Source organism: Pseudophryne corroboree, chromosome 3 (genome assembly GCF_028390025.1).
Source record: "Pseudophryne corroboree isolate aPseCor3 chromosome 3, aPseCor3.hap2, whole genome shotgun sequence".
NCBI lineage: Eukaryota > Metazoa > Chordata > Amphibia > Anura > Myobatrachidae > Pseudophryne > Pseudophryne corroboree.
Window position 1 is genome coordinate 279477444 of NC_086446.1, and position 17368 is coordinate 279494811.

Here is a 17368-nt window from a genome sequence, read left to right on the forward strand (position 1 = left end):
CAGGAGCACCCAGCTTGTTGGGTGCATACAGGATAAACAGCGAGTCAGATTTTCTGACTCCAGCCGTCCTGGAAACATATATTTTCAGGGCCCTGACAACGTCTAGCAACTTGGAGTCCTCCAAATCCCTAGTAGCCGCAGGCACGACACTAGGCTGGTTCAGGTGAAACGCTGACACCACCTTAGGGAGAAATTGGGGACGAGTCCTCAATTCTGCCCTATCCATATGGAAAATCAGATAAGGGCTTTTACAAGATAAAGCCGCCAATTCTGACACTCGCCTGGCTGAAGCCAAGGCCAATAACATGACCACTTTCCACGTGAGATATTTCAGATCCACGGTTTTTAGTGGCTCAAACCAATGTGATTTTAAGAAACTCAACACCACGTTGAGATCCCAAGGTGCCACAGGAGGCACAAACGGGGGCTGAATATGCAGCACTCCTTTCACAAATGTCTGAACTTCAGGTACTGAAGCTAGTTCTTTTTGAAAGAAAATCGACAGAGCCGAGATCTGTACTTTAATGGAGCCTAGTTTTAGGCCCATATTCACTCCTGCTTGCAGGAAATGCAGAAATCGACCTAGTTGAAATTCCTCTGTTGGGGCCTTTTTGGCCTCGCACCATGCAACATATTTCCGCCATATGCGGTGATAATGCTTTTCCATAACATCTTTCCTGGCCTTAATAAGCGTAGGAATGACTTCTTCCGGAATACCCTTTTCCTTTAGGATCCGGTGTTCAACCGCCATGCCGTCAAACGCAGCCGCGGTAAGTCTTGGAACAGACAGGGCCCCTGCTGTAGCAGGTCCTGTCTGAGCGGTAGAGGCCACGGGTCCTCTGAGAGCATCTCTTGAAGTTCCGGGTACCACGCTCGTCTTGGCCAATCCGGAACCACGAGAATTGTGTTTACTCCTCGCTTTCGTATTATTCTCAATACCTTTGGTATGAGAGGCAGAGGAGGGAACACATAAACCGACTGGTACACCCACGGTGTCACTAGAGCGTCCACAGCTACCGCCTGAGGGTCCCTTGACCTGGCGCAATATCTTTTTAACTTTTTGTTGAGGCGGGATGCCATCATGTCCACCTGTGGTTTTTCCCAACGGTTTACCAGCATCTGGAAGACTTCTGGATGAAGTCCCCACTCTCCCGGGTGGAGGTCGTGTCTGCTGAGGAAGTCTGCTTCCCAGTTGTCCACTCCCGGAATGAACACTGCTGACAGTGCTAGTACATGATTCTCCGCCCATCGGAGGATTCTTGTGGCTTCTGCCATCGCCATCCTGCTTCTTGTGCCGCCCTGTCGATTTACATGGGCGACCGCCGTGATGTTGTCTGACTGGATCAGCACCGGCTGGTGTAGGAGCAGGGATTTTGCTTGACTTAGGGCATTGTAGATGGCCCTTAGTTCCAGAATATTTATGTGAAGTCTCCTGACTCGACCATAGTCCTTGGAAGTTTCTTCCCTGTGTGACTGCCCCCCAGCCTCGAAGGCTGGCATCCGTGGTCACCAGGACCCAGTCCTGTAAGCCGAACCTGCGGCCCTCTAGAAGATGGGCACTCTGCAGCCACCACAGTAGAGACACCCTGGTTCTTGGAGACAGGGTTATTAAGCGATGCATCTGAAGATGCGATCCGGACCACTGGTCCAACAGGTCCCACTGAAAGATTCTGGCATGGAACCTGCCGAAGGGAATTGCTTCGTAAGAAGCCACCATCTTTCCCAGGACCCGCGTGCAGCGATGCACTGATACCTGTTATGGCTTCAGGAGGTCTCTGACTAGAGATGACAACTCCCTGGCTTTCTCCTCCGGGAGAAACACTTTTTTTTTGGACTGTATCCAGAATCATACCCAGGAACAGTAGCCGTGTCGTCGGAACCAGCTGTGACTTTGGGATATTCAGAATCCAGCCGTGCTGGTGCAGCACCTCCTGAGATAGTGCTACTCCCACCAACAACTGTTCCTTGGACCTCGCTTTTATTAGGAGATCGTCCAAGTACGGGATAATTAAAACTCCCTTTTTTCGAAGGAGTATCATCATTTCCGCCATAACCTTGGTAAATACCCTCGGTGCCGTGGACAGTCCAAACGGCAGCGTCTGGAATTGGTAATGGCAATCCTGTACCACAAATCTGAGGTACTCCTGGTGAGGATGGTAAATGGGGACATGCAAGTAAGCATCCTTGATGTCCAGGGATACCATGTAATCCCCCTCTTCCAGGCTCGCAATAACCGCCCTGAGCGATTCCATCTTGAACTTGAATTTTTTTATGTATGTGTTCAAGGATTTCAAATTTAAAATGGGTCTCACCGAACCGTCCGGTTTCGGTACCACAAATAGTGTGGAATAGTAACCCCGGCCTTGTTGAAGTAGGGGTACCTTGATTATCACCTGCTGGGAATACAGCTTGTGAATTGCCGCTAGCACCGCCTCCCTGTCTGAGGGAGCAATCGGCAAGGCAGATTTTAGGAACCGGTGGGGTGGAGACGCCTCGAATTCCAGTTTGTACCCCTGAGATACTATTTGAAGGATCCAGGGATCCACCTGTGAGCGAGCCCACTGATCGCTGAAATTCTTGAGGCGGCCCCCCACCGTACCAGGCTCCGCCTGTGGAGCCCCACCGTCATGCGGCGGACTTGGCAGAAGAAGCGGGGGAGGACTTTTGCTCCTGGGAACCTGCTGTTTGTTGCAGCCTTTTTCCCCTACCTCTGCCTCTGGATAGAAAAGACCCGCCTTTTCCTCGCCTGTTTTTCTGGGTCCGAAAGGACTGAACCTGATAAAACGGCGCCTTCTTAGGCTGTGAGGGGACATGGGGTAAAAATGCTGACTTCCCAGACGTTGCTGTGGAAACTAGGTCCGAGAGACCATCCCCAAATAATTCCTCACCCTTATATGGCAACACTTCCATGTGCCTTTTAGAATCTGCATCTCCTGTCCACTGGCGAGTCCATAAGCCTCTCCTAGCAGAAATGGACAATGCACTAACTTTAGATGCCAGTCGGCAGATTTCCCTCTGTGCATCTCTCATATATAAGACAGAGACTTTTATATGGTCTATGGTTAACAGGATCGTGTCTCTGTCTAATGTGTCAATATTTTCTGACAGTTTATCTGACCACGCAGCGGCAGCACTGCACATCCAAGCTGACGCAATAGCTGGCCTAAGTATAATGCCTGAGTGTGTATATACAGACTTCAGGATCGCCTCCTGCTTTCTATCAGCAGGTTCCTTGAGGGCGGCCGTATCCGGAGACGGTAGTGCCACGTTTTTAGACAAACGTGTGAGCGCTCTATCCACCCTAGGAGGTGTTTCCCAACGTGACCTATCCTCTGGCGGGAAAGGGAACGCCATTAGTACCTTCTTAGGAATTACCAATTTTTTATCAGGGAATGCCCATGCATCTTCACACACTTCATTTAATTCATCTGATGGGGGAAAAACTACGGGTAGTCTTTTCTCCCCAAACATAATACCCTTTTTAGTGGTACCTGTATTTATATCAGAAATGTGTAACACCTCTTTCATTGCCTCAATCATGCAGTGAATGGCCTTAGTGGGCATCAGGTTAGACTCATCGTCGTCGACACTGGTGTCAGTATCAGTGTCGACATCTGGGTCTGCGGTCTGAGGTAGCGGGCGTTTTAGAGCCCCTGATGACCTGTGCGACGCCTGGACAGGCACTAGCTGAGAAGTCGGCTGTCCCACATTTGGCATGTCGTCAAATTTCTTATGTAAGGAGTCTATACGTGCACTCATTTCTTTCCATAAGCTCAACCACTCAGGTGTCTGCCCCGCAGGGGGTGACATCCCTTCTAAAGGCATCTGCTCCGTCTCCACATCATTATCCTCATCAAACATGTCGACACAGCCGTACCGACACACCGCACACACACAAGGAATGCTCCAACAGAGGACAGGACCCACAAAAGCCCTTTGGGGGGACAGAGTGAGAGTATGCCAGCACACACCAGAGCGCTATATAATGCAGGGACTAACTGAGTTATGTCCCCTATAGCTGCTTTTTCTATATAATTTATACAGCGCCTAAATTTAGTGCCCCCCCTCTTTTTTTTTTACCCTTTTCTGTAGTGTAGACTGCAGGGGAGAGCCAGGGAGCTTCCTTCCAGCGGATCTGTGAAGGAGAAATGGCGCCAGTGTGCTGCAGGAGATAGCTCCGCCCCTTTTCCGCTGACTATTCTCCCGCTTTTTTCTGGATTCTGGCAGGGGTATTTTCCACATATATAGCCTCTGGGGCTATATATTGTGGTATTTTTGCCAGCCAAGGTGTTATAATTGCTTCTCAGGGCGCCCCCCCCCCCCAGCGCCCTGCACCCTCAGTGACCGGAGTGTGAAGTGTGTGTGAGGAGCAATGGCGCACAGCTGCAGTGCTGTGCGCTACCTTGGTGAAGACTGATGTCTTCTGCCGCCGATTTTCCGGACCTCTTCTTGCTTCTGGCTCTGTAAGGGGGGCGGCGGCGCGGCTCCGGGACCGAACACCAAGGACTGGGCCTGCGGTCGATCCCTCTGGAGCTAATGGTGTCCAGTAGCCTAAGAAGCCCAATCCGGCTGCAAGCAGGCGAGTTCGCTTCTTCTCCCCTTAGTCCCTCGCTGCAGTGAGCCTGTTGCCAGCAGGTCTCACTGAAAATAAAAAACCTAAATCTATACTTTCTTTCTAAGGGCTCAGGAGAGCCGCTAGTGTGCATCCAACCTCGGCTGGGCACAAAATCTAACTGAGGCTTGGAGGAGGGTCATGGTGGGAGGAGCCAGTGCACACCAGGTAGTCCTAAATCTTTCTAGAGTGCCCAGCCTCCTTCAGAGCCCGCTATTCCCCATGGTCCTTACGGAGTTCCCAGCATCCACTAGGACGTCAGAGAAATAAGAATTTACTCACCGGTAATTCTATTTCTCGTAGTCCGTAGTGGATGTTGGGACTCCGTAAGGACCATGGGGAATAGCGGCTCCGCAGGAGACTGGGCACAACTATAAAGAAAGCTTTAGGTCTAACTGGTGTGCACTGGCTCCTCCCACTATGACCCTCCTCCAGACTTCAGTTAGGATACTGTGCCCGGAAGAGCTGACACAAGAAGGAAGGATTTTGAATCCCGGGTAAGACTCATACCAGCCACACCAATCACACCGTATAACTCGTGATACAATACCCAGTTAACAGTATGATAACAACTGAGCCTCTCAACAGATGGTTCAACAATAACCCTTTAGTTAAGCAATAACTATATACAAGTATTGCAGACAATCCGCACTTGGGATGGGCGCCCAGCATCCACTACGGACTACGAGAAATAGAATTACCGGTGAGTAAATTCTTATTTTCTCTGACGTCCTAAGTGGATGCTGGGACTCCGTAAGGACCATGGGGATTATACCAAAGCTCCCAAACGGGCGGGAGAGTGCGGATGACTCTGCAGCACCGAATGGGCAAACTCTAGGTCCTCCTCAGCCAGGGTGTCAAACTTGTAAAATTTAGCAAACGTGTTTGACCCCGACCAAGTAGCTGCTCGGCAAAGTTGAAGAGCCGAGACCCCTCGGGCAGCCGCCCAAGAAGAGCCCACCTTCCTCGTGGAATGGGCTTTCACTGATTTAGGATGCGGCAGTCCAGCCGCAGAATGTGCAAGCTGAATCGTACTACAGATCCAGCGAGCAATAGTCTGCTTTGAAGAAGGTGCACCCAACTTGTTGGGCGCATACAGGATAAATAGCGAGTCAGTCTTTCTGACTCCAGCTGTCCTGGAAACATATATTTTCAGGGCCCTGACTACGTCCAACAACTTGGAAGCCTCCCAGTCTTTTGTAGCCGCAGGCACCACAATAGGTTGGTTCAGATGAAACGCTGATACCACTTTAGGGAGAAACTGGGGACGAGTCCTCAATTCTGCCCTATCCATATGGAAAATCAGATAAGGGCTTTTACATGACAAAGCTGCCAATTCTGATACACGCCTGGCCGAAGCCAAGGCCAACAACATGACCACTTTCCACGTGAGATATTTCAAATCCACGGTTTTCAGTGGCTCAAACCAATGTGACTTTAGGAAATCCAACAAACAGTTGAGATCCCAAGGTGCCACTGGAAAGGGGGCTGAATATGCAGCACTCCCTTAACAAAAAAGTCTGAACTTCAGGTAGTGAAGCCAGTTCTCTCTGGAAGAAAATCGATAGAGCCGAAATCTGGACCTTAATGGAACCCAATTTCAGGCCCATAGTCACCCCTGACTGTAGGAAGTGCAGGAAACGGCCCAGCTGAAATTCCTCCGTTGGGGCCTTCCTGGCCTCACACCACGCAACATATTTTCGCCATATGCGGTGATAATGGTTTGCGGTTACTTCTTTCCTAGCCTTAATCAGCGTAGGAATTACTTCCTCCGGAATGCCCTTTTCCTTCAGGATCCGGTGTTCAACTGCCATGCCGTCAAACGCAGCCGCGGTAAGTCTTGGAACAGACAGGGCCCCTGCAGCAGCAGGTCTTGTCTGAGCGGTAGAGGCCATGGGTCCTCTGAGATCATTTCTTGAAGTTCCGGGTACCAAGCTCTTCTTGGCCAATCCGGAACAATGAGTATAGTTCTTACTCCTCTTCTCCGTATTATCCTCAGTACCTTTGGTATGAGAGGAAGAGGAGGGAACACATAAACCGACCGGTACACCCACGGTGTCACTAGAGCATCCACAGCTATCGCCTGCGGGTCTCTTGACCTGGCGCAATACTTTTCTAGCTTTTTGTATAGGCGGGACGCCATCATGTCCACCTGTGGCCTTTCCCAACGGTTTACAATCATTTGGAAGACTTCTGGATGAAGTCCCCACTCTCCCGGGTGGAGGTCGTGCCTGCTGAGGAAGTCTGCTTCCCAGTTGTCCACTCCCGGAATGAACACTGCTGACAGTGCTAACACGTGATTTTCCGCCCATCGGAGAATCCTTGTGGCTTCTGCCATTGCCGTCCTGCTTCTCGTGCCGCCCTGTCGGTTTACATGGGCGACCGCCGTGATGTTGTCTGACTGGATCAGTACCGGCTGGTTTTGAAGCAGGGGTTTTGCCTGACTTAGGGCATTGTAAATGGCCCTTAGTTCCAGAATATTTATGTGCAGGGAAGTCTCCTGACTTGACCATAGTCCTTGGAAGTTTCTTCCCTGTGTGACTGCCCCCCAGCCTCGAAGGCTGGCATCCGTGGTCACCAGGACCCAGTCCTGTATGCCGAATCTGCGGCCCTCTTGAAGATGAGCACTCTGCAGCCACCACAGCAGAGACACCCTTGTCCTTGGAGACAGGGTTATCAGTCGATGCATCTGAAGATGCGATCCGGACCACTTGTCCAACAGGTCCCACTGAAAGGTTCTTACATGAAACCTGCCGAATGGAATCGCTTCGTAGGAAGCTACCATTTTTCCCAGGATCCGCGTGCAGTGATGCACCGACACCTGTTTTGGTTTTAGGAGGCCTCTGACTAGAGATGACAGCTCCTTGGCCTTCTCCTCCGGGAGAAACACTTTTTTCTGTTCTGTGTCCAGACCCATCCCCAGGAACAGTAGACGTGTCGTAGGGACCAGCCGTGACTTTGGAATGTTTAGAATCCAGCCGTGCTGTTGTAGCACTTCCCGAGATAGTGCTACCCCGACCAACAACTGCTCTCTGGACCTCGCCTTTATCAGGAGATCGTCCAAGTACGGGATAATTAAAACTCCCTTCTTTCGAAGGAGTATCATCATTTCGGCCATTACCTTGGTAAAGACCCTCGGAGCCGTGGATAGACCGAACGGCAACGTCTGGAATTGGTAATGACAATCCTGTACCACAAATCTGAGGTACTCCTGGTGAGGATGGTAAATGGGGACATGCAGGTAAGCATCCTTGATGTCCAGTGATACCATGTAATCCCCCTCGTCCAGGCTTGCAAAAACCGCTCTGAGCGATTCCATCTTGAACTTGAATTTTTTTATATATGTGTTCAAGGATTTCAAATTTAAAATGGGTCTCACCGAACCGTCCGGTTTCGGTACCACAAACATTGTGGAATAGTAACCCCTTCCTTGTTGAAGTAGGGGTACCTTTACTATCACCTGTTGTGAATACAGCTTGTGAATTGCCTGTAACACTGCCTCCCTGCCTGAGGGAGTGGTTGGCAAGGCAGATTTGAGGAAACGGCGGGGAGGAGACGTCTCGAATTCCAGCTTGTACCCCTGAGATACTATCTGAAAAATCCAGGGATCCACCCGTGAGCGAGCCCACTGATTGCTGAAATATTTGAGACGGGCCCCCACCGTACCTGGCTCCGCCCGTGGAGCCCCAGCGCCATGCTATGGACTTAGAGGAAGCGGGGGAGGACTTTTGCTCCTGGGAACTGGCTGTATGCTGCAGCTTCTTTCCCCTACCTCTGCCTCTGGGCAGAAAGGACGCGCCTTTAACCCGCTTGCCCCTATTGGGCCGAAAGGACTGTACCTGATAATACGGTGCTTTCTTTGGTTGTGAGGGAACATGGGGTAAAAATGTAGACTTCCCAGCTGTTGCTGTGGAAACGAGGTCCGAGAGACCATCCCCGAACAACTCCTCACCCTTATAAGGCAGAACTTCCATGTGTCTTTTGGAATCTGCATCTCCTGTCCACTGCCGAGTCCATAACCCTCTCCTGGCAGAAATGGACATTGCACTAATTTTGGATGCCAGCCGGCAAATATCCCTCTGTGCATCCCTCATGTATAAAAGTGCGTCTTTTATATGCTCTACGGTTAGCAATATAGTGTCCCTGTCTAGGGTATCTATATTTTCTGACAGGGAATCTGACCATGCAGCAGCAGCACTGCACATCCAGGCTGAAGCAATAGCCGGTCTCAGTATAACACCTGTGTGTGTATATATAGATTTCAGGATAGCCTCCTGCTTTCTATCGGCAGATTCCTTCAGGGCGGCCGTATCCGGAGACGGTAGTGCCACCTTCTTTGACAAGTGTGTGAGCGCTTTATCCACCCTAGGGGATGTTTCCCAGCGTGACCTATCCTCTGGCGGGAAAGGGTGCGCCATTAGTAACCTCTTAGAAATTACCAGCTTTTTATCAGGGGAAGCCCACGCTTCTTCACACACTTCATTTAACTCCTCAGATGGAGGAAAAGCTACTGGTAGCTTTTTCTCTCCAAACATAATACCCTTTTTTGTGGTACCGGGGGTAACATCAGAAATGTGCAACACATTTTTCATTGCCTCAATCATGTAACGTGTGGCCCTACTGGAAGTTACATTAGTCTCATCGTCGTCCACACTGGAGTCAGTATCCGTGTCGACATCTGTGTCTGCCATCTGAGGTAGCGGGCGTTTTAGAGCCCCTGATGGCTTTTGAGACGCCTGGGCAGGCACAGGCTGAGAAGCCGGCTGTCCCACATTAGGTATGTCGTCAAACCTTTTATGCAAGGAGTCGACACTGTCGCGTAATTCCTTCCACAGCACCATCCACTCAGGTGTCGACCCCGCAGGGGGTGACATCACATTTACAGGCATCTGCTCCGCCTCCACATAAGCCTCCTCATCAAACATGTCGACACAGCCGTACCGACACACCGCAAACACACAGGGAATGCTCTCACAGAGGACAGGACCCCACAAAGCCCTTTGGGGAGACAGAGAGAGAGTATGCCAGCACACACCAGAGCGCTATATAACACAGGGATCCCACTATAAATGAGTGTTTTCCCTTATAGCTGCTTTTTATATATCAATATATATATATATATATATATATATATCCTGCGCCTAAATTTAGTGACCCCCCCTCTCTTGTTCAGACTGCAGGGGAGAACCAGGGAGCTTCCTTCCAGCGGAGCTGTGAGGGAAAAATGGCGCCAGTGTGCTGAGGGAGATGGCCCCGCCCCTTTTCCGCCGGACTTCTCCCGCTTTTTCTGGAATACTGGCAGGGGTATTTTTACATCTATATAGCCTCTAGGACTATATATGATGTAGATTTGCCAGCCAAGGTGTCATATATTGCCCTCAGGGCGCCCCCCCCCCCCAGCGCCCTGCACCCATCAGTGACCGGAGTGTGAGGTGTACATGAGGAGCAATGGCGCACAGCTGCAGTGCTGTGCGCTACCTTGGTGAAGACCGAAGTCTTCTGCCGCCGATTTTCCGGACCTCTTCATGCTTCTGGCTCTGTAAGGGGGACGGCGGCGCGGCTCCGGGAACGAACACCAAGGTCGGGTCCTGCGGTCGATCCCTCTGGAGCTAATGGTGTCCAGTAGCCTAAGAAGCCCAAACTACCACCTGTTAGGTAGGTTCGCTTCTTCTCCCCTTAGTCCCTCGCTGCAGTGAGTCTGTTGCCAGCAGATCTCACTGTAAAATAAAAAACCTAAATATACTTTCTTTCTAGGAGCTCAGGAGAGCCCCTAGTGTGCATCCAGCTCAGCCGGGCACAAGATTCTAACTGAAGTCTGGAGGAGGGTCATAGTGGGAGGAGCCAGTGCACACCAGTTAGACCTAAAGCTTTCTTTATAGTTGTGCCCAGTCTCCTGCGGAGCCGCTATTCTCCATGGTCCTTACGGAGTCCCAGCATCCTTTTAGGACGTCAGAGAAAAGTTATTTGGTTTGTAGATTGAACAAGCCGGAATGATGTCAAATGTCAGTTAGGGTAACAGAAGAACCCAGAAGGCAATGACGACAGTTCCCATTTAGGCTAGATGTAGATCATCTACAATGGCCATTTGCAACATTTCTTTTTAGACATGAGCCCAAGAGTCTGTGCCATTTTTAAGAAAAGTAAGGGGACCAACCTTCTAGGATCCCGTAGTCACAGTTCTTAATATATCTTATATATGCTTTGTTTTCTTGATAAATTGGGGGGGGGGTAGACATCCTGATTGTTCCTGATTGTTCTTTAGACCCCTGGTCTAAACTGTATGCTTAGTCTTATTTACATTGGCTTCTACCATGCTTACCGGTACCCCTCGGAGCTCACGGTTTTCTGGTTTGGGATATTTCCTTTGAACTGTTCTCTTGTTGTAATAGCTTCCTACACACAATAAAATAAGATTTTACTTACCGGTAAATCTATTTCTCGTAGTCCGTAGTGGATGCTGGGGACTCCGTAAGGACCATGGGGAATAGACGGGCTCCGCAGGAGACATGGGCACTTTAAGAAAGAATTTAGATTCTGGTGTGCTCTGGCTCCTCCCTCTATGTCCCTCCTCCAGACCTCAGTTAGAGAAACTGTGCCCGGAAGAGCTGACAGTACAAGGAAAGGATTTTGGGAATCCAGGGTAAGACTCATACCAGCCACACCAATCACACCGTATAACTTGTGATAACTTTACCCAGTTAACAGTATGAACAATCACAGAGCATCAGATAAACTCTGATGCAACTATAACATAACCCTTATTTAAGCAATAACTATATACAAGCATTGCAGAAGAAGTAAGCACTTGGGACGGGCGCCCAGCATCCACTACGGACTACGAGAAATAGATTTACCGGTAAGTAAAATCTTATTTTCTCTAACGTCCTAGTGGATGCTGGGGACTCCGTAAGGACCATGGGGATTATACCAAAGCTCCCAAACGGACGGGAGAGTGCGGATGACTCTGCAGCACCGAATGAGCAAACACAAGGTCCTCCTCAGCCAGGGTATCAAACTTGTAGAACTTTGCAAAAGTGTTTGAACCTGACCAAGTAGCCGCTCGGCAAAGCTGTAATGCCGAGACCCCTCGGGCAGCCGCCCAAGAAGAGCCCACCTTCCTTGTGGAATGGGCCTTAACTGATTTAGGCAGCGGCAACCCAGCCACAGAATGAACCTGCTGAATCGTGTTACAGATCCAGCGAGCAATAGTTTGCTTTGAAGCAGGCACCCCAAGCTTGTTGGAAGCATACTGTCACGATCCGGGTATCTGGACGCCATTTCTTACCCATCAGATGCCTCCTAAGGCTGGCTCAGCGCTCCAGGACCGGATCCCATCTGTTATCCTAATGTTCACGTTCCTGCATCCTCTCCTGTCTCTCTGAGACGCTGTCACAGTAACGCCTTATTACATCTGGCATGGCGTCTCCCGCGGCCTCCGCCGCCGTCCCTGAGCTTCTGCATGCAGAGTGTCAGAGTGGCGATTACGTCAGCCGCGGCCTCCGCTGTGTCCGCGTGGTTGGATGTGCACTTGTCAGCCTGGCGTCTCCTGTCTCCAGTGGCCGGCGCCGCCATTACTGTTTTCATTACCACATGGATTACAAACCAAACTTCCCTCCAAGTGTCTGCATGGGCGCAGCCATCTTGGATTCTGTCAGCTGATCATTTCCTCCAATCTGTTGTCAGTATTGTTAATCTGCATAATTGCCTAGCCAATCCCTTCCTTGCTGCAGGTATAAATACACTGTGCCTGAGCAAGGAAGGCGTCAGTGCTTTGGTTGTCAAACCTAGTTCCTGTTTGTCTCTCTCCTGTGATTGTCTTCCAGGTTCCAGCTCCTGTCTCAAGACTTCCACCATAGAGACCCGCACCAGCATTCCACCTGCGGTGTAGCCTGACTCTCCAATCCATTGTGGATTCATCTGTTTCCAGCTACAACATTACCTGCTTCCAGCTCAGCTTCCAGCAGAGTACAGCTTCCCTTAAAGGGCCGGTGTCCTTTCTACACTTTACCACTCTCCACCGGTATTATTATTTCTCCGCTCTCAAGTTCTACATTTCAGTTCATATTTCATCGCTCCCAAGTTCATTTATTATTTAACTGGTTCCAGCCAGTATCCACTCCGTGCTAACAACAGTCTGGTTCCAGCCAGTATCCACAGCAGCTGTTTTATCTTCAGCAACCCAGCTTTTCCTGGAACACCAGCTGGCACAATCCTGGGTTATCTCCATTGCTACAGTCGGGCCTGGTAAGGACTTTCCATCTAGAAGATCATAAGAACTATCTCACACTACCAGTGCCCTGTGGCTCCTGCCATCCTGTAGTACCCAGGAACTGTATTTATTCTTTGCTGACTTTTACGTTTTCTTTTACTGCTGCTGTGTTGCGGAGTTGTCATAATAAACATCATTGACTTTTATCTAAGTTGTCGTGGTCACGCCTTCGGGCAGTTATTATTCATGTTACTTACATGTCCAGGGGTCTGATACAACCTCCCAGGTTCCGGTACATCTCAGCCCCTACAACTGAGGCTGCCTCCCGTCAGCTCAGGCCCTCAGTTGTGACAGTAAGCACTGACCTAATGAATCCAGCCGGAGACCAGGATCAAGCGGCCAGGCCGATGCAAGAACTGGCAGCCCGACTAGAACATCAGGAGGCTGCACAGGGCCACATAATCCGCTGTCTCCAGGATCTCTCTACTCGGCTGGATGGGATTCAGACAACTCTCCGTGGATCAGGCGCGTCTGGTGCGTCAACCACAGTGACTCCAGCTATAACCCCACCCACCTTACCCATTTCTGCTCCACGTCTTCATCTTCCAACGCCAGCAAAATTTGACGGATCTCCAAGATTCTGCAGGGGATTTCTCAACCAGTGTGAGATTCAGTTTGAGCTACAACCTGGCAATTTTCCCAGTGACCGTACAAAAATTGCATACATTATTTCTCTTCTCAGTGGCTCAGCCCTTGATTGGGCATCACCGTTATGGGAGAGGTCCGACACCCTGCTATCTTCCTACACTGCCTTCGTGTCAACATTCAGGCGCATCTTCGACGAGCCAGGCCGGGTAACCTCAGCTTCATCCGAGATTCTCCGTTTACGCCAGGGGTCACGTACTGTAGGACAATATCTGATACAGTTCCAGATCCTGGCATCCGAACTGGCATGGAACGACGAGGCCCTGTATGCTGCATTCTGGCATGGCTTATCTGAGTGTATTAAAGATGAGTTAGCTACCAGAGACTTACCTTCTAAGTTAGATGAGCTAATCTCACTCTGCACGAAAGTTGATTTACGTTTCAGAGAGAGAGCAACTGAGCGTGGAAGATCATCTGCTCCAAAATCTTCTGCTCCTCCTCCTCGTCAACTGTCACCATCTAAAGATGAGCCCATGCAACTTGGCCGTTCCCGTTTAACTCCTGCTGAGCGCCGAAGACGTCTCTCCGAGTCTCTCTGTCTCTATTGTGCAGCTCCGTCTCACACCATTAATGCCTGTCCCAAACGTCCGGGAAACTCCAAATCCTAGCTCGCCAAGGAGAGGGCCGGCTAGGAGTAATGATCTCCTCTCCATCTCCTCAAGATTGTAATCTCCCAGTCTCGCTTCAAGTTGCTCAACGTTATCGGAACGTCATTGCCCTCCTTGATTCCGGAGCAGCTGGGAACTTTATTACCGAAGCCTATGTTAAACGGTGGTCCCTACCCACCGAGAGACTTCCTTCGTCCATTTCTTTAACTGCCGTGGATGGCAGCAAAATTTTTGATGCAGTCATTTCTTTAAGGACTCTACCAGTTCGTCTGAGAGTGGGAGTTCTTCATTCCGAACTTATTTCTTTTTTAGTGATTCCAAGAGCCACACATCCTGTGGTCCTGGGCCTTCCATGGCTCCGTCTTCACAATCCTACAATTGATTGGACGACTACGCAAATCCTGGCATGGGGTTCCTCCTGTGCTGAGACATGTTTGTTTAAAGTATTGCCTGTCTGTTCTTCCTCCCCCAGGTCGTCTGATGTTCCACCTCCTCCATATCAAGATTTCACGGATGTGTTCAGTAAAGCTTCTGCTGATATCCTTCCTCCTCATAGAGAATGGGACTGTCCGATTGATCTCGTTCCAGGGAAGGTTCCACCTCGAGGCCGAACTTATCCGTTGTCTCTGCCTGAGACGCATTCTATGGAGGAATATATTAAAGAGAACCTAGCAAAGGGGTTCATTCGACCTTCTTCTTCTCCAGCCGGCGCAGGCTTCTTTTTTGTAAAAAAGAAAGATGGTGGTCTGCGGCCGTGCATCGACTACAGAGGTTTGAACGACATTACCATCAAGAACCGTTATCCTTTACCCCTGATTACTGAGCTCTTTGACAGAGTTAGCGGAGCTACCATCTTTACAAAGCTGGACTTGCGAGGTGCATACAATCTCATCCGGATCCGTGAGGGTGACGAGTGGAAGACCGCCTTTAACACCCGTGACGGACATTATGAGTACCTCGTCATGCCCTTCGGATTGAGCAATGCTCCAGCTGTCTTCCAGCATTTTGTCAATGAGATCTTCAGAGACATTCTATACCGTCATGTCGTGGTCTATCTAGACGATATCCTCATTTTTGCCAACGATTTAGAGGAACATCGTTTTTGGGTTAAAGAGGTTCTGTCCCGTCTCCGTGTCAATCATCTCTATTGCAAATTAGAAAAATGCGTCTTTGAAGTCAAGTCCATTCCGTTTCTAGGGTACATTGTGTCCGGTTCCGGACTAGAGATGGATCCTGAGAAACTACAAGCAATCCAAAATTGGCCGGTACCCTTAACCCTCAAAGGGGTCCAGAGGTTCTTAGGGTTCGCCAACTATTACCGAAAGTTTATACGAGACTTTTCCACCATTGTGGCGCCTATTACTGCTTTCACTAAGAAGGGTGCTAACCCGTCCAAGTGGTCTGAAGAAGCCATGCAAGCATTTCATCTTTTAAAACAAAGGTTCATCTCTGCGCCTGTTCTGAAACAGCCTGACATCGACTCTCCTTTCATCTTAGAGGTGGATGCCTCCTCCGTTGGAGTAGGAGCGGTGTTATCTCAGAGGGCTAAAGATGGCCATTTACACCCTTGCAGTTTCTTCTCCCGGAAGTTCTCCCCAGCTGAGCGCAACTATGCCATTGGCGACCAGGAGTTGCTAGCCATCAAGCTCGCTCTAGAAGAGTGGAGGTATCTGTTGGAGGGAGCTTCTCATTCAATCACCATACTTACAGACCACAAGAACCTTTTATACCTGAAGGGCGCACAATGTCTCAACCCTCGTCAGGCCAGATGGGCACTTTTCTTTTCCAGGTTCGACTTTAAACTCCAGTTCTGTCCGGGCTCTCAGAATCGCAAGGCTGATGCCCTTTCCCGCTCATGGGAGCAAGAAAATGAGTCAGAGTCTTCAGACAAGCATCCTATTATAAATCCGTTGGCATTCTCCACGGTAGGGATGGACTCTACGCCCCCATCAGGGAAAAGTTTTGTGAAGCCGATGCTAAGGAAGAAGCTCATGCATTGGGCCCATGCTTCCCGTTTTGCCGGACATACAGGTATCCAAAAAACCCTGGAGTTTATCTCTAGGTCCTATTGGTGGCCAACTCTGAAAAAGGACGTCTTGGAGTTTATTGCATCTTGCCCAAAGTGTGCCCAACATAAAGTATCCCGCCAGTCGCCTGCGGGGCAACTGGTTCCACTATCCGTTCCCCGTCGACCATGGACCCACTTGTCGATGGATTTCATTACAGACTTACCCATGTGCAACGAGTTCAATACCATCTGGGTGGTAGTTGACCGGTTCACCAAGATGGCACACTTCATTCCTCTCACCGGTCTTCCGTCAGCTTCCAAGTTGGCTCAAGTATTCATACAAGAGATCTTCCGACTCCACGGTCTTCCTGAAGAAATTATCTCAGATCGAGGAGTTCAATTCACAGCCAAATTCTGGCGAAGTTTATGTCAAGTCCTCCAAGTCAAGCTAAAGTTTTCCACGGCTTACCATCCTCAGACCAATGGTCAAACCGAGAGGGTGAATCAGGACTTGGAGGCCTTCCTCCGCATCTATGTGTCCTCCTCTCAAGATGACTGGGTTCAATTACTTCCCTGGGCCGAGTTCTGTCATAACAACCAGTATCATTCTTCATCTGCTTCAACACCATTCTTCACTAACTTTGGATTCCACCCTAAAGTCCCTGAGTTCCAACCGCTTCCAGCAACTTCTGTTCCCGCAGTGGATATCACCTTGCATCAGTTTGCCAATATCTGGAAGAGCGTACAATCAGCTCTGCTCAAGGCATCGTTCAGGTACAAGAAGTTTGCGGATAAGAAGCGTTGAGCAGTTCCTGCTCTCAAGGTGGGTGATCGGGTATGGTTATCCACGAAGAATTTGAGGTTAAGGGTTCCCAGTATGAAGTTTGCACCTCGCTATATCGGTCCTTTCAAGATTGAACAAGTCATCAATCCTGTTGCTTACAGACTCCTGTTGCCTCCCTTCTTAAAAATACCCAGGACATTCCATGTTTCCCTGTTGAAACCGCTGATCTTGAATCGGTTTCATTCCTCACTTCCTCCAACTCCGAAAGTCCAAACTCAACGAGGCGTTGAGTATGAAGTGGCCAAGATCCTGGACTCACGTCACCGTTACGGTCAACTACAGTATCTTATTGACTGGAAGGGTTACGGCCCTGAGGAACGTTCATGGACCAATGCTTCTGATGTCCATGCTCCTGCCTTGGTCCGGAGATTACATTCCAAGT

The 17368-nt window shown here is 49.8% G+C and overlaps 1 protein-coding gene across 2 annotated transcripts in view; it reads right to left on the bottom strand.

Annotated features, from left to right (window-relative positions):
• Positions 1–17368, bottom strand: part of ZNF512B (zinc finger protein 512B) — a 72362-nt gene that overhangs the window by 38290 nt on the left and 16704 nt on the right. For both annotated transcript variants that reach the window (XM_063959194.1, XM_063959195.1), the window contains exon 3: positions 10932–11005. In XM_063959194.1, the coding sequence (XP_063815264.1) occupies positions 10932–11005 (74 nt within the window). The remainder of the gene's footprint in view (positions 1–10931; positions 11006–17368) is intronic.